Source organism: Barbatula barbatula (assembly GCF_947034865.1).
Source record: "Barbatula barbatula genome assembly, contig: scaffold_196, whole genome shotgun sequence".
NCBI lineage: Eukaryota > Metazoa > Chordata > Actinopteri > Cypriniformes > Nemacheilidae > Barbatula > Barbatula barbatula.
The window spans coordinates 1-18,226 of record NW_027636852.1 but is presented as its reverse complement, the minus strand read 5'-3'; the positions used below and the strand labels follow the sequence as shown (position 1 = coordinate 18,226).

At 38.3% G+C, this 18,226-nt stretch overlaps 2 protein-coding genes across 2 annotated transcripts; one reads left to right on the top strand and one right to left on the bottom strand.

The window, feature by feature from the left end:
• Positions 1–10,223, bottom strand: calcrl2 (calcitonin receptor-like 2). Its single transcript, XM_079488425.1, has 12 exons — positions 10,157–10,223; positions 6,318–6,395; positions 5,859–6,024; positions 5,113–5,220; positions 4,786–5,005; positions 2,852–2,975; positions 2,623–2,782; positions 2,165–2,225; positions 2,027–2,090; positions 1,705–1,923; positions 1,353–1,394; positions 1–483 (listed from the first exon to the last, which is right to left on the bottom strand). Exons 2-12 carry the CDS (start codon positions 6,393–6,395, stop codon positions 250–252), a joined length of 1,476 nt encoding a protein of 491 aa, XP_079344551.1. The 5' UTR covers positions 10,157–10,223; the 3' UTR covers positions 1–249.
• A 4,649-nt stretch (positions 10,224–14,872) lies between these two features.
• On the top strand, positions 14,873–18,221 carry LOC306891000 (endothelin-1 receptor-like; the record flags this gene model as incomplete). The annotated part of the gene is made up of 5 exons (XM_079488424.1): positions 14,873–14,992; positions 15,752–16,289; positions 16,771–16,898; positions 17,025–17,223; positions 18,090–18,221. Coding segments are annotated over exons 2-5 (954 nt in total), but the record flags the coding sequence as incomplete, so codon positions are not given.
• Between the last annotated feature and the right edge of the window lie 5 nt (positions 18,222–18,226).

Below are 18,226 nucleotides of genomic sequence, written 5' to 3'. Positions count from 1 at the left end.
TCCGTAACTACACAGGTGTACAGTGCATCTAGAATCATCAACACCTGGAATAAACATCAGTCCTGTTAAATCATTCAGACCTGGATTACTCAAACATCATCTCACATGAGGAGCTGTGATCATGTGACCCGCTCTAGACGTTCAATTCAACTGTGAATGTTTGTGAGGCTGTGAGATCATATGTGAGAACGGTGAGACAGCGGGGTGTAAGTAAGGTTAACACAGATTCTTCTTCTGCTGGACGAACGTTCAGATTTCGGACGTCTCCACGCTTCTGTCATGTTCTCCGTGTGACTGTTGTCTGCCGTTGCTCTGTCCGTTTAGCGTGTGCATATTTTCCTGGTCTAGACTGATGGTGACGCGGCTGTTCTCAGTGACGGAGGAGTTTGTGGGGTAGTTACAGTGAGAATCGCTCGTCACCAGACGTCTGCGTCTCCACTGAAAGCCGTACTGAGCATACCTCCGTCTGAAAGCAGACTGCACCTGCACACCACAAACATTTACAGTTCACACATCAACTTCAAGAAACAGAAATCTATCATTTACTATTGTATTTCATTCATTTGTGTTCATTTATTAATCTACAAGAGATAAAACAGCCAATCTGCAGTCAGAACAGAATCGACTCCCTAATAAAAGCAAATAGATGGATCATTCTCATGAAACCACTGAAACATCAGGACTTTGGTTATAAAACATATAACTCGGTTCCACAAAAAATCATCAAAATAAACATAACCGTGTTCTCTACAATGGACAAATGATTCGTTCAGCGATTCATCCGTCAAATCCCCTCCTTTCTGTCAACTTACTCTGATCTGATTGGTCGGATGGTCTAGTCTGCTGTGATTGGTCTACCGCGCGCGTTGTAGCTATAATGGGACATAGGTGGGCATTACACCGAGTGACATAAATGTGACCCGGAACTGAAATGAGAACAACAGACGACTCGTTCGCGTGATTCAGAGTCGATTCCTTTACCCCGAGACAATAACTTTGTTATTCCTTCACTTTCGGCTTTACAACTCAGCAGACTGCTCACATTCACACACCGCATGAAATGTCATTTTCTAGACAACTTTTATAGTTATTCTTTTAACATGCTTTGTCTCTTTTAAATGGTTACAGTTTTTTATGTTAAAAAATGTAAAAAAGTGTCAGTACAAGTTTTGTAATTAATGTCCTTACTGTATTCATGTCATACTTGTTTTTATTGATACAAAAGGAAAAGTGTTTTTAAGAAAATCAGGCTTGACATTGTCAAGAAGTTGTGAAAAAAACCTTGAACAGTATATAAGTTTCAGGTATTGTACAGCAGTTTATCATTAAAACGAAGTCATCGAGTACTGTACCTCTCCATTACTGAAGCAGAAGATAATAGCCACCAGAAGCCCCTGCAGACACATAAACATGTTTCATTAAATACACAGTTTCTCTCACCAAGCATTCACACCAGACGCAGTCTGGACATACATAGTTGGACGCTTGAACATTTTGAGTTTACTCGCTTCATTCGAGCGTGAAATTCACTTCCCAACAGATCCGAATTCGCCAAAGTTCAGATTTTTCACCATTAGACATCACACATGTACATGGAAGTTGTTTAATGCACTTACCGATGCATTAAAAAAAACAGTTTCCGCTTCAAAAAATGAACTTAAAAGTGATGCAATTAAATGTGAACCTATATCATCCCACACTGACCTGAAAATGTACAAGGATGTTCATGAATAACTGGTAGATGGCCAGTGAGACAGGTCGGTCGGGCTCCCGGGGGACCAGGATGAACTGAGCTCCCAGCAGTGGTACCAGAATGATCGTGGCTCTCACAGCCTTCATGTAGACGTTGGTCTCGGTCCGATGAGTGACCCGCAGTTTAGTGATCAACACCCTCACAATGTTGAGAAGAAAGAACAGATTGACCTGAGGGAGGGTGCAGAGAGACATCTGGTCATGTGTACATGTAGAAAAACAGACAGACAGGTCAAACTTAAACTTGGGTCCACAGCGAGAGGATAAAACACACCAGCAGAGCCACATGGATGGGTCCGTGTGTGATGTACAGCAGCTTTGTGTTCATGACCCAACACCTGTCAAACACAACAGAACCTGACGTTTTCAACAGTTCAGACTGAAGTGAGAAATAAAATCATTCTAGGTTTACTTGTCATCGTGGAAGATCAGACGTGCCACAGCGTACACGACAGCAGGAATGACTGGAAAACCTGCGATACAGGACGAAATAATGACAGAGTTTCTATTTAAAAGACCCACCTCAGCTTGTTTCATCAACTGAATAATTAGCGTTTTCAATTTGATTTCTCCAATAATAATGTTTCTATAAATAATATGAAATGACTCGTTAAAGGAATAGTTGGTCCCTATTGACTTTCCATAGTAGGAATACAAATGACTTTGGTCATGTCGAGTCAATGGGGAAAATTCTGAAATAAACAGGAAATAAAACATTGAAAAATACAGTATATACAAAGTGAGGATAAAATATACAGCACAAAAACAAAATAAAATGGCTGGACACAAACTGTAATATCATGACATCAGACATCACTGGTTGTGGTTTGATTAAATGTGATTTTCTGTGAATAACGCAATCACACTCACCCCACCCGAGGAGGTAGTACCAGCCCAGCTGCTGTTCTCCTACAAACACTGCCACGATGATGAGCGTGTGCAGATAGATTCCCTCACACAGCATCCAGAAGAAATTCGAACAGGAAGTGTACTGGATTACACTGGCCAGAATCTTACAACTAATCTGAGACTGAACACACAGTCATGTAAACACGGTACGGAGCATTCTGCATGAAATAATCAGATTATCTTCACTTACAAAGTGAGTTTTCTCCTGCTGCTCTCCTGTGAGCAAGTGAAACCATCCGATGGTGGCGACTGAATTGAGGATGAATGAAGTGAACATGTTTTTATGAAGAGTGATGCGCTGACAGCTCAAACATCTGCGCACACAAACACGATCAGTTCATTCAGACAGGTGAATCAAACACGATCAGTTCATTCAGACAGGTGAATCAAACACGATCAGTTCATTCAGACAGTTGAATCAAACACGATCAGTTCATTCAGACAGTTGAATCAAACACGATCAGTTCATTCAGACAGGTGAATCAAACACGATCAGTTCATTCAGACAGGTGAATCAAACACGATCAGTTCATTCAGACAGCTGAATCAAACACGATCAGTTCATTCAGACAGCTGAATCAAACACGATCAGTTCATTCAGACAGATGAATCAAACACGATCAGTTCATTCAGACAGCTGAATCAAACACGATCAGTTCATTCAGACAGTTGAATCAAACACGATCAGTTCATTCAGACAGTTGAATCAAACACGATCAGTTCATTCAGACAGGTGAATCAAACACGATCAGTTCATTCAGACAGTTGAATCAAACACGATCAGTTCATTCAGACAGCTGAATCAAACACGATCAGTTCATTCAGACAGCTGAATCAAACACGATCAGTTCATTCAGACAGTTGAATCAAACACGATCAGTTCATTCAGACAGTTGAATCAAACACGATCAGTTCATTCAGACAGGTGAATCAAACACGATCAGTTCATTCAGACAGTTGAATCAAACACGATCAGTTCATTCAGACAGCTGAATCAAACACGATCAGTTCATTCAGACAGCTGAATCAAACACGATCAGTTCATTCAGACAGCTGAATCAAACACGATCAGTTCATTCAGACAGCTGAATCAAACACGATCAGTTCATTCAGACAGTTGAATCAAACACGATCAGTTCATTCAGACAGGTGAATCAAACACGATCAGTTCATTCACACAGGTGAATCAAACACGATCAGTTCATTCAGACAGGTGAATCAAACACGATCAGTTCATTCAGACAGTTGAATCAAACACGATCAGTTCATTCAGACAGTTGAATCAAACACGATCAGTTCATTCAGACAGTTGAATCAAACACGATCAGTTCATTCAGACAGCTGAATCAAACACGATCAGTTCATTCAGACAGCTGAATCAAACACGATCAGTTCATTCAGACAGCTGAATCAAACACGATCAGTTCATTCAGACAGCTGAATCAAACACGATCAGTTCATTCAGACAGCTGAATCAAACACGATCAGTTCATTCAGACAGTTGAATCAAACACGATCAGTTCATTCAGACAGGTGAATCAAACACGATCAGTTCATTCACACAGGTGAATCAAACACGATCAGTTCATTCAGACAGGTGAATCAAACACGATCAGTTCATTCAGACAGTTGAATCAAACACGATCAGTTCATTCAGACAGTTGAATCAAACACGATCAGTTCATTCAGACAGTTGAATCAAACACGATCAGTTCATTCAGACAGCTGAATCAAACACGATCAGTTCATTCAGACAGCTGAATCAAACACGATCAGTTCATTCAGACAGCTGAATCAAACACGATCAGTTCATTCAGACAGTTGAATCAAACACGATCAGTTCATTCAGACAGGTGAATCAAACACGATCAGTTCATTCAGACAGTTGAATCAAACACGATCAGTTCATTCAGACAGCTGAATCAAACACGATCAGTTCATTCAGACAGCTGAATCAAACACGATCAGTTCATTCAGACAGTTGAATCAAACACGATCAGTTCATTCAGACAGTTGAATCAAACACGATCAGTTCATTCAGACAGTTGAATCAAACACGATCAGTTCATTCAGACAGGTGAATCAAACAAACGGTGAGAATCTGTGATGGGTTTAACAACATACTTGAAATAGGAGAAGATACACATGGAGATGAGGAGTGAGATGATGGACAGGACGTGTCCCACCACAGCCAGGTAATAACTGACGAACGTGAGCTGCAGAAGAGCACCAGACTGTTTGTGATCTGTGTATGCTGAACACTGGGTGTAATTGGACCACAGTCGGTTACTCTCTGGATGTATGAACCACTGGCCGTCTGAGTTACACACTTTGGTCACTTTTTCTGCATGAATGAAATGCACAAGGTTATAAGACCACACCAGTAACTCTCTGCGTGAGTGTGTGTTTGTGAGTGTATATGTAGATGTGTATGACGTCTTACAGCATTACCAGAAGGATCAAAGTTATGGAAGTAAGAGGGGCAGAGCTGTACAGCGGTGCCAGGGGCGGAGTCTCCCCAACACAACCAGCCGTCCCATGTGCGGTTACAGTACGGTCCTGCAGGGGGTGACATAAACTACTGTGTGAGTGCTCTGAATAAACATACACTTGACCGGTCTGTAAGATGATACAAAAATGCATGTAAACATTCAAGCCTCCGTGACAGAGCGCTGTAGGAGAGCACAGGTGTCATTTATGTACAGAAATATTTGTGACAAATCTCAAGTTACATTTTACATTTATAAATGAAAGACAATCAATTAAAAGATGAATATAAAGTTATAAATCCCTAAGACAGCAGCAGGAGAGAATATAAGTTTCCTCATAGCAGTTCTTTGTGTACAATGTAAGGAAACTTGCAACAAATCCAGCGGTGCTCAAAATCTCTTCCTGTCTTTAAACAGCACTCACATTGTCATTTACTTGCCTTCTTTTCATTGTTCTTGGAGTTCTTTTCTCAGGATTCAAATAATGTTTTGTTGGAATTAATGTCCGTGTGCATTTAACCATTAACAACATCCTGAAAATCACCCCTCATACCACTATACGAGTCCATTACATTTCCAGCAGAGACAAGGTTTAGCGCACAGAGCTCAACATGACCAACACATGAACATATTTACATTTCCTGAAGATAATGTGTTCGATTCTCATCCACACAAACCTTTCAGACCACAACACAAGCCGTCTCTCACCTGGTTCAGAACGTGAAGGGTCGTGCAGTATTTTAAGGTAACACTCAAACTGAGCAGAGAGGATTTGCTCACGTGATCCTCTCAGAACCTGGCCGGATGCTGGGATATCTGTCACCGCCTCTGTTGACATCCTCGCTGTTATAAACACATCCTCACTGTGACACATCTGAAACACAGAGATAAACAACACAAGATCTGAACAATCCAATAATGAGAGTCAAGTAAAACATTGACAGGTGGATCATCCTTACAGAAGAGTTCATTTATTTCTGATAAAGACAATCATGATGTTGACAGGTCATCAGCAGAATAAAACTAATCATTCTGAGTTTTGCTATTGGCTATTTGTTCATGTCCAGTGTTTGATCTTTCTCGACTCATATGAGATGAGTTATAATGTTACCCGTCTAATATTGATTCTTAGCATGTGAGTGTCGCAGTATTTTGTTATATACTCACCTGTGCTGTCAGCAGGTGTATGAACAGCAGCCGCAGTGACATACTTCTGCCAGTCAGACAGGAGGCGCTAGAGAGCATCTGAGGAGAACGGCATTGATATTACTGAGTCTGTGCTTTCTGTTCAAGCGTGGAGAAGGTTTGAGACATTCACAAGAACACGCTTGTTTATTATTCTGACAGGATGTCACCCACGTTCTATAAACACAGAGGTCAAAGACCCACGGCCACACAGTACACACAATACAAAAACCTTCAGCTCACACCAAATCCATTCAATACGAAAACCATCAGCATTGTGGTTGTGTATATGTGTGTGTGCATGTGTAAGAAGGGTGTGTTGTACTTTTGAGTGTGTTTGTAAGAAAGTTGTTTATTTGTGCGTGTGTACAATGTTTTTTGTGAGTGTGTGCGTGTCTGTAAGAATGTTGTGTATTTGTGAGTATGTTTTTTGTGTGCACGCATGTATGTAAGATGTGTGTCCGCGCGTGTGTGTAAGAAGGTTGTGTATTAGTGAATGTGTTGTATGAATGTTTTTCCCATGAGCTCTAGGGTGTTCTGTCTGAGGTCAGGAGTAGACATGGGAAACAAACCCTCCACAGGATGTTTAGCAGCGAGCTATCACAGACAGTGTGTCACTGTGAGTTTACTCCAGCTGTACTACACACAATGTAAAGTTGACCCTCTGGTAAAACACCTGGAATGATTCTTGATTAGTGTTTTCAGAACAAAGCACATCATGAGATCTTCACCGTCACACACATTGGCTGGTTCTTCACAGCGAAAGCTATTTCTGTGAGGAGCAGCAGGAAGTAGAAGAAGCAGAAGAGAGGCCTGATTTCCTGTGAGTATCCGTCCTGGATGCCCAGTAACTTGAGGCTAAAAATAAACCATACAAACCCCCCAAAACAGCCCCTGATACACCTCTTAACAGTAAACTAATCACAGCACATGCACACAGTCAATGTGTGTCCGTCTACTCATCATATAGCAAAATACACCGTTTTACCATAAAAAGTCTTCGGTTAGGGATCTGAGTGTGCGTGAGTGTGTGTGATTCAGAATTTTCCAGAAAAGGAGAAAAGTATTAATAACACAACATTATTGTGTGTTTGTATTGTGTTATTTTCCCATTACTGAATCCAAAAATAACAGGGTACAGTTGGAAAAAAACCAAACACACACACACACACACACACTAGGGCCCTGCAATATATCAAAATATCGTACATGTGCATATCTATATATTGTATGGTCAAAGTTATATGTGGATGCGGATAGTGTAGTATCTATCTGGCACGCGGATGTTAATTGGGATATGTGTGCGTGTGCTCTGACGCAAGTCAATCAACAATCCGCGCCACGAAGCTAAATTAGTTTTATTTATTTTTGTTTGTTTACAAAATGTCAGATTTGTTTAATGCGACAGTAAAACATGGCTGTTCACCTTCAAGAGATGTAGTGATGCTTTCTTTTTCCTAAAATAATGTAAAATATATGTTGGATATATAATTTCTTTAATATATTTTAATACAATTTAAATAGATTTTAGAAAAAGAAATATTGTGTCGCATATCTAATATCGCATTGTTTAGCATGCTATCACATATCGCATCTTTCCTCAATATGGCACATCCCTTACACACACATATTACCTGTATCGAAAACTATTCTGCATTTACACACAAACTGAACTTAAAGGTGTTTAAAGGATGGATACCATCACCATCACCATCACCATCAATCTGCTCTTAAATGAATTCTTTCTTTCACCCTTCAAACCTGTGTGTTTCACAGATGATGAAAACCTGTTTCTACGGACTCGGGGGTGAGTAAACAAAGACCGACCATTCTTATATATGGTCCGTCTAACATCTGAACTGGAAGTCCCTTCTGGTTTTGCAGGGTTGTTTGTCTCTTGATCTCTTGAGCCAAAACTCTTCCTGTTCAATCTGAGAATGTGAGATCCGTCCAATCTCCCTTCATGGAGTTCTTCACAAATAAATCTCACAGGGGTCTCAACAAATACAGGCTGCTTCTCATATTAGTGAAGACACCCGAGACGGATTGTAGGAGGATGTTTTTGACCAGTTAGCATTCAGCACGCGCATGACCCCTGCGCCCTGGAAACACAACATCCTCCTAACACCCATCACACCCTGAGATTCAAACACCCTTCACATTATTAACAGCAGTTGAGCAGGTATTTCATCGTCGGAAGATCTAAAACACACATTCTGTTAGTACACCAAACAGACGCTGGACAACATGAACAAGACACAGCAGACTGGACTCTGCTCTAGTGCCCCTGAAAGTGGACATGACTGAGGGGTTCACTATTTAAATGAACACAGACCCTCAAACATGCACGCTCGTACGCACACACCTAAACCCCACCTAATCCACACACACACACTGGTTTCCATGTTTTATGGGGACAGTCCAAAGACTTTTATATAGGGCTTGTGTTATATACTTTGATTCATAAGCAGTTTTCCCTCATGGGGACCTACAAATGTCCACACACTGTGTCAAAATCACACACAAACACACACACTGACTGACCACACAACTATATAACCATGATCTCAAACTGTTGTGTGTTTCTGAAGCTCATTTGTTAGAAGATTGTGTCAGCAAATTAAATTGCGGCTTCGATTCTCCGGGAACAAGCATAATAAAAGTGTCTGCCAAATCCATTCAATGTAAATGCAGTTAGGGTTTTGTGTGCATTTACAGCAACACTAACTGCATTAACAGGAATCTATTGTCTGACAGAAATCCTAATTCTGTATTTATTTTCCATATTTACATACGGATACTCAAAACCCGTGTTGTAATGTAATGAAGTAAAAACACTGATGTACAGTACTTGAGTCTTTTCTGTGAGTATCTGTACTTTACATGAGTCTTTATATTTCCTGAAGAAAATGTTTACTTTGACTTCAGTTCCCCACTACAAAATAAAAGCATAGAAACAGAACTGAAATATATGTTGAACCAATCACTGGTTAAAGCTCAATGTGATTTATTTCAACACAAGGGTTTAATGTGATGCTTCTTTTAAACATTTCTCAGTTTCAGTGAATCATCTAATAACTGTAGAAGGGAAATGCAAGGAAAGAAAGAAGGATTTTGTTCTCTCAGATGATAATATTGGGGGTCGGAGGAAACTATCCTTTAATAAAGTGATCATTTATAAAATAAAGTTATAAAGATGTGGTTTCTGAACTTGTATTTTTATTTTGCTGGTTTTGCAATTTGGCATCATGTTGTTCCAGATCAATCTACTGAGCTTGAGAGCTTTTTCAAAGTTGTAAATATCTACTGTATGAAAGCACCATTTTCTCAACTTTTACGTTTTACTATAAACACTTAAGAAGATTTAATATAAAAAAGTACTTTTGATACTTAAATACAATATGTATCTGTTACTTTAAGACTTTTACTCGAGTCATATTCTAAAGGCCACTTTCACTTCTACCAAATGTCGAGATATTTGTGCTTTTACTCATTTGTGCTTTATGGTACTTTATACATCATTTCTCAAAACATTGAGATCATTATTATCATAATCATATTCTATACTGTCAGATTGGTGACGTTATACACGTCAGTCATAAAAAACGATAAATATCTCAATTAATCAACTTAAATGAACGAGTCTCACTTTAAACAGATTCTACACTCTTTCAGCTCAACCTTTAATTTAAACCTATAGTCTAGTTTTAACAGACACTCACGAGTCATAAATCAAAGTTATTGAGTCTTTCTTCACACAACACGAGAAGTTTAAATCAAGAATGAAAGTAATGAAATAAACTATAATGTTGTTTTCTTACCGTTAGTGTTCGGAGTTGATGAAGCGCGTGCGGTCCGCCCGTGACTGAACTGATTTCTGAGGCGTCACCTCCTTCACAGACGTATAGAATTGATCACTTATTAAATTCACCGACACGATGATTGTTTATTAAATGTTCATAACATTATTTATATTGATGTGGATTTATTTGTGTTCATTTCTGTCTAAATACCTCATGTAAGGATGTTTAGAGAAACGCCGCCACCTGCTGGTCAGAGAAGAAACGGACTTCATGCAGACTGACAGGTGCATGACGTCAAAGCATCGCGAGATTTGAGTCTAAAGCACAGATTAGACTAGACAACGTTTAAATTTGAGTAAATAAAACATAAATTATTTAGGGATTAACAAGGATTATGCTTCACTTATTTATTTAATAATTCTGTTGTTTAAAATAATCAAGTTTATATTTAAGATATAATTTGATCCAGGTTTCAATTCTACAGTAGATCTAGATTAACTTTAATTCTGTTGCTCCATTATTTTAAACTCTGATTTATCTCTCAGTTAGGGATTACTTGCTACTGGGGAGGTTTAAATGATAAAAAAAACACTTATATATGATAAAATGTGCAGGAAAATGATCAGAAACAGATACATTAGATTAGATGAGATTAGGTTCAACTTTATTGTCATTACACATATACAAGTACAGTGTAACGAGATGTAGTTTAGGTCAAACCAGAAGTGCAGGATATACAGTGAATAAATACTGAATACAATATTAGGAAAATATCATACAGTGGGCATGGACTATGAATATACTTTACAGTGGGTATGTACTATGAACAATATATACAGATGACTATATACTATGAACGTTAATGTACAGGTGGATATGAACAGATAGAAATTTAGACTAAACAATAGTGCAAGTGACTTAAGTATGCATAAATTATAGACATTAGCATAAGGGTCATGTCATGCTTCAGTGATGTGTTTTATTGTATAAAATAAAAGGAAATAAATAAAACACATGAGCACGAGTCAGGGCACAGCGTTTTGATAGATGGTTCGCTTAGAAAAGCAGTCCATCATGGTGGACAAAATGAATCGCATATGACGGTTTAAGGGCATGTTAAAGTCTTAATCCACGATTTGTTAATCTCTGTGTAAAATGAAGTGATGCAACGCAATTTGAATGAAAATAAAACTAAGATCAACAAACCCTAGATTAGCTCTGTTTAGTTTAATCCTTGTTGGTGCAACCCACCCCTAGACACTTTTAGATTGAACACATTTTAGATTAAAACACGTTCCTGAGTATAGTTGCAGAAAATACTGTAGTACTCTTTAGTTCTGAGGGTTGAAAATAGTCTTTAGCATCTTTACTCCAGTTCACTACAGTAAATACAAAAATATTGTTTTCATGTGGGTTCACAAACACGCTGATATGAACTGCTGACGATTAACACATATCATATTTATAGATATAGTTTTTAATGACTTAATTCTTTTAGATGCCATATATGTGACAGTCTTTTTTCCCGTTTAGGAAAATAAACGTGTTTCATCCTTATTGTACTGTTTATAGAAAAAATAAGCATTAGTTTTATGATCGGATGATACACATCACAAGTTCTGCTTTATTGTACAAACATACACAAATACACACATGCTGTTGTGTAGCTCTTGAACTTGAAAGGGTTTGAGATTATTTTAATATCTGAGTGTGTGTGTGAGCACTCGTGAGTTTATGTGGAAAAAGTTTATAGCTTTGTGACTTCATAGCGCTTGTTCTGTCTGCTGTGAGGTTTGTGGTGTGTTGGTGGTGACCAGAAGAACATTACATTCATTCTGGTGTTCCTGTCAGCTAATATACTCGAACCTCACAGATCAAAGCAGCTTCATAAAGACAAGCCTGCCGTCTCAAGTTTAATACTTGATCAGGACAAGCAGAGAAAACAAGTTTCCTTAAGATCTGAGCAGCTACACACACCATGAGACGGAGGCTTTGAAGGATGAACGGATGGATAGGTTTCTGACAGAAGTGGGGCATTCTGGGAGCTGAATCTATAGCTCATTATGAGGTTTCATTTTGATTTCTTTTCAGAGACTCTCAATGTGTTCTCAATATGAGGACACACTCACACACACACACACACACACACACACACACACACACACACACACCCACACACACACACACACACACATTTTCCACCGGCACTCGGGTTTTGTTTACTGGTAGCACATGAGTTTAATTGTGACTCTGATTAAGAAAAAACAATTTGTTTGGAAACTGACACGAACCTTAAAGGTTTATTAACGTCTTTTGATGTGTGCGAATGTTTATTAAAGTCAATGAAGCTCAGATTCATAAAGAAGATTTCACACAGTTTTCACAGGCTTTCTTTTATCTTTTGTGAGTCTGTTTACAGGACTGACTACATTTCTCAAGGTAAAACCTTGTGTTTTGTTATCTTTTGAAAAGTTTAATCAAGTTATGTTTTACTTTGTATGTGTAATAATGTCCATGTGTTTGTGTGAGGCTTCATTTAAAGGATAGAAAATTAAATTCACATGAAAACAATGGACCTTTATGAGAAGGGCTCACTAATACACTGAAACTAACCTGTGTGTGTGTGTGTGTGTGTGTGTCTAATGTGGATGCCCTCTAGAGGTTAAAGTTGATAAGGTCAGGCCTGTAATTGCTCCCAGTGCTTTAGCTCTGGGCTCTGAGTGACCTATGACCTGTCTTCTCTAAAGTTCTGTCCATTCACTTGAGTCACCACAACTTTCATCATATTACTGATCGTCTTATATTAACTTTGTGATTATTGTACAACAATAGGGTTAAATTAAAGAAACAATATAATATAATATAATGGAATATAATATAATATAATATAATAGAATAGAATAGAATAGAATAGAATAGAATAGAATAGAATAGAATAGAATAGAATAGAATAGAATAGAATAGAATAGAATGTAATAGATAATAGCTAATAGATAATGTAATGCAATAATGCAATAATGCAATAGTGTAGAGTAAAATAGAGTAGAGTAGAGTAGAGTAGAATAGAATAGAATAGAATAGAATAGAATAGAATAGAATAGAATGTAATGTAATAGATAATAGCTAATAGATAATGTAATGCAATAATGCAATAATGCAATAGTGTAGAGTAAAATAGAGTAGAGTAGAGTAGAGTAGAGTAGAGTAGAATAGAATAGAATAGCATAATATAATAGAATAGAATAGAATAGAATAGAATAGAATAGAATAGAATAGAATAGAATAGAATAGAATAGAATAGAATAGAATGTAATGTAATGTAATAGATAATAGCTAATAGATAATGTAATGCAATAATGCAATAATGCAATAGTGTAGAGTAAAATAGAGTAGAGTAGAGTAGAGTAGAGTAGAATAGAATAGAATAGAATAGAATAGAATAGAATAGAATGTAATGTAATGTAATGTAATGTAATGTAATAGATAATAGCTAATAGATAATGTAATGCAATAATGCAATAATGCAATAGTGTAGAGTAAAATAGAGTAGAGTAGAGTAGAGTAGAATAGAATAGAATAGAATAGAATAGAATAGAATAGAATGTAATGTAATGTAATGTAATGTAATGTAATGTAATAGATAATAGCTAATAGATAATGTAATGCAATAATGCAATAATGCAATAGTGTAGAGTAAAATAGAGTAGAGTAGAGTAGAATAGAATAGAATAGAATAGAATAGAATAGAATAGAATAGAATGTAATGTAATGTAATGTAATGTAATGTAATGTAATGTAATGTAATAGATAATAGCTAATAGATAATGTAATGCAATAATGCAATAATGCAATAGTGTAGAGTAAAATAGAGTAGAGTAGAGTAGAGTAGAGTAGAGTAGAGTAGAGTAGAGTAGAGTAGAATAGAATAGAATAGAATAGAATAAAATAGAATAGAATAGCTTTCCTGAAGCTCAGTGGTTAGAGCATGGTGTCAACAATGCCAAGGTAATGGGTGTGATCCCAGGGATTGCACATACTTAAAAAACGAATGTGTAGAATAATGCAATGTTAGTCACTTTGGATAAAAGTGTCTGACACATGCTTAAGTGTAAATATAAAGAATAGAATAGAATAGTAAACATGACTGCTTATGTTGCAAAAAAAACCAAATCACATAAAATCTACCTTGAAAGTGAGTTTTAAGTGATTTGTCTAATTTTTGTCTCATCCTAACTGTCAATATGGAGAAATGGCATACTCTGATGTCCACATTCCTATGGTATTATAAGAGGGGAATGGATAACAGGAACAGGCACTATCCTCGGAAGGGTTCAAACAAAGAAAATGCAGGAAGTCACGATCGGTAATATAACTTTTGATTACTTTATTAGCCGAGCCCATCTCCTCGTGGCCACATCCACGTGAACTCCCCCCACGACGCTCCTTGAGCATGTGCCACACCAGTTCCACTCATCACCTCAAAACCCACAATAAATCTTCACAAATAAATCTCACAGTATCATCATGGTAGTTGTTGGTTTTAGTTGATGGGTTTCTGGAGTAAATGTTAAAGTGTCAATACATGAGATGAAATCAATAATGAAATGACATCCTGATGGGTTATAAACACAGGGTGGCTTGTCTGTGTGTAATTGAAATGAGAACCAATGACAGGAAGGCCACATCCCACAGATAAACACACACACACACACACACACAGTTTAAAGATAAGTCTCTCTCTCTCTCACACACATCTCTGCTGTAGATTGACTCCGACAGAAGAGTTTTGTTCCGTTTGGGATTTTGACACAAGTCTGGTGAAGTCGACGAGGAGACAGTGTTCAACAGCAGAAGGTCAGTGTTTGTTTGTGTGCGTCACAGCACATCTCTCTGTGTGTTTAAAGACATCTTTCTACCATTTCACAAACTATCAGTTCTCAGAGATGTTTCTCTGACATTCAGCTTTTAACAAGCGGTACGATTGTGAGTGGATAGAGCAGCTCCGATCCGATCTGAGTTTAATGAGAACTTATTGAGATCATGTTGAGAACTGAGATCTGATTGATGACTTGAGATCGGTTTGAAACATTCTTTTGTGAAACTCTAATGAAGACACATGTGACATTACTGAAAGCTTCAAACGCCTGAGAAACATTTGAGAAAAGACCAAAAGTCAGATTTGATGTGTGATTGTTTTTTCTTGTGATATTATAAGGATTGTTAGATGTTGGTTTCTTCGGTAGAAAAACACATTTAAACAGTCAAAAATATAAAGTGATGTTGATTCAGCTGATCTATTGTGAACGTGTGTGTTTGAAGTTTGTAATGAGGTTTAAAGGAAAGCGTTGTGTATGAACACACAATTATTGACATACAGTATGTGACAAACATTTTAAAAACTGTTTTATGGAAATGTTCGGATTTCTGCGGACATGAAATGTTAACGCTTTTACATTCAATGTTCTGTGTATGAAATGTGTGTCATCTGTCTGAATGGAAGAGTGATGGATGGACAGCACAGCCGTGTGTCTTGAGCTTCTATTTCAGATGCATTGATCTCAAACTCATTCCCTTTAATTGTTTTAAACGTTTCCCTTGTTTCCCGCTCTCCAGAACAGCGCACAGTGAAACGTTTGACACTTTGACTCTTTGATCTATGATGTGGCCCTACGGCATCCGTCGGGTCATGCTGTTAATGACCGCCGCATCCTGCGTGCTGATTGGTTGTGGAAACTGTCATTCGAACTCATCCAACGCTCTTCCGCTCTCTAAAGAGCCACTCTCTGATCACCGTGGCGACCCTGAATTTCTAGCGCTTCCCTTGGAGATGGCAGGGTCAGCTGCCGTGACCTCTGACCCCAGAGCTGTCTATCAAGTTGCCCGTCTTTCCAGCAACAGGTCGGCGGTTGCACGACGGCCATCTTTGCCCCCGGCGTGTCTGAGGCGGCCTTACATTGAGGGTTTGTTTAAATACGTGAACACGGTGCTGTCCTGCATCATCTTCGTAGTGGGGATGGTGGGAAATGCAACACTGTTGAGAATCATTTACCTAAACAAGAACATGAGGAACGGGCCCAATGCTCTGATCGCCAGCCTGGCACTGGGAGATCTCATTTACATCACCATCGATAAACCCATCAACGTGTATAAGGTAACCCACGCATGAGCAAACCCAACAACCAATCAGAACACTCCATTCAGTGTGTCCACATCTGGTCAGACTTATTTTGGGACAGTTATAAGTTCAGCTCTCAACACACACACACAAGCACCAAAAGACAAAAGGACTTTAACACCGGCTGTCATATCTTAACCCCCCACACAACACACATTCTGCACAGTATTTCAACTCTTTGTATGTTTTGTACTCTTAAACATGTGTATGACATGTGTATGATCTTCCTGTTGAATAAAACAGCATGTCCTAGTTAGGTAGGTTTTGAAGCATGGTAGTTGGTCCTTAGCTGGTCATGTGCTGGTTTAAGATGGTCTTTAGCTGGTTTAGGACCAGTTTAAACCAGCTCAGGACCATCTTAAACGAGCACAAACCAGCTCAGGACCATCTAAAACCAGCCCAAACCAGCTTAAACCAGCACAAAAAATATTTATTTGTGTGTGTGTTTGTGTTGCAGTTGCTGGCGATGCGATGGCCCTTTGATGACAGTGTGTTTGGTCTCTTTCTGTGTAAACTCATGCCATTCTTACAGAAAGCTTCCGTGGGAATAACTGTTCTGAATCTGTGTGCTCTCAGTGTGGACAGGTAACACACACACACGTTTTAACTGCATATTGTATCCCATAACCGTCACTCCACCTCTAAATCAAACCATCGCACAAACCGCTTCACATCAACATCATCTACTTTCTGACTTCTGTGTGTGTTCAGGTATCGCGCTGTGGCGTCCTGGAGTCGTGTGCAGGGTGTGGGTATCCCAGCATCCACTGCGGTGGAGATTGTGTGTATCTGGGTGTTTGCTGTGGTTCTGGCTGTTCCTGAGGCCATCGGCTTCAAAATGGTCAGTTTTGAGTACAACAACGTCACCATACGAACCTGCATGCTGAAACCAGAGACTCCGTTCATGACCGTAAGAACACAACACATGCAAAACACACAAACACATCACAAGCCAAGAACTGTAGACTTAATGCTTTCTACAACAAATTATAGCAATGTCAAATATTATTTAATAGCTTTAAAGGGATACTTTTCCCAAAAACGAAAATTCTGTCATCATTTACTATATATTGAAGATATTTGGAAGAATGCTTATAACCAGACAGATCTCCACCCTAATTGACTCCCACAGTAGGAACATTAATGTTATCATTTTTTGTTTCTGTTGAACACAAAAGTAATTTTGAAAAATGTAGGACAGCAAACAGTTCTGGGCCACCATTGACTAACGTTGTATTATTTCCTTCTGTGGGAGTCAACGAGTGGCGAGATCTGTATGGATGTAAACATTCTTCCAAATATCTTTCTCTGTGTTCATCAGAACAAACACATTTATACACATTTGGAGTAAATTATGACAGAATTTTCTTTTTTGGGTGGTTTCCCTTTAATGGAAAAATAGAATCTAGTAACAAGTTCATTTTTAAATACGTGATAAATAATCATTGTATCATTGTTTATTTTGTATGAACCCTTTCATGCTTCGGTGTGATACAGCTATGTAAAAAAACATGTATTGCATGAGTTTCATGACACAGTTGTACATCACAGTTGTCACCGCCTCGAGAGGAGATTAGACAATACTCGAGAGGAAAATGAATATGAAGAAGTGAAAATATAATTCATCATTCATGCATGAAAGGGTTAAATATGAGCAGCGTGACACATGCTTTAATGTTAAATATGAATGTACTGTATTTTTTCATGTATGAAATGTGTGTCGCTCAGACATTAAGCATGACACCCATGTGTGTGTGTGTGTGTGTGTGTGTGTAGTTGTACAGGGATGTGAAGGTCTGGTGGTTGTTTGGTTTTTATTTCTGTGTTCCTCTGGTGTGTACGGCCGTCTTCTACACACTCATGACCTGTGAGATGCTCAGCAACAGAATGGGTGATCTGAAGTTCTCTCTGAA

Coding starts and splice junctions, on each gene's coding strand:
- calcrl2 (XM_079488425.1), bottom strand. CDS start 6,395: ATGCTCTCTAGCGCCTCCTGTCTGACTGGCAGAAGTATGTCACTGCGG. Junction 2,976..4,785: donor TGTATCTTCTCCTATTTCAA/GTATGTTGTTAA, acceptor TTGTGTGCGCAG/ATGTTTGAGCTGTCAGCGCA. Junction 2,091..2,164: donor CTGATCTTCCACGATGACAA/GTAAACCTAGAA, acceptor TGTGTTTGACAG/GTGTTGGGTCATGAACACAA.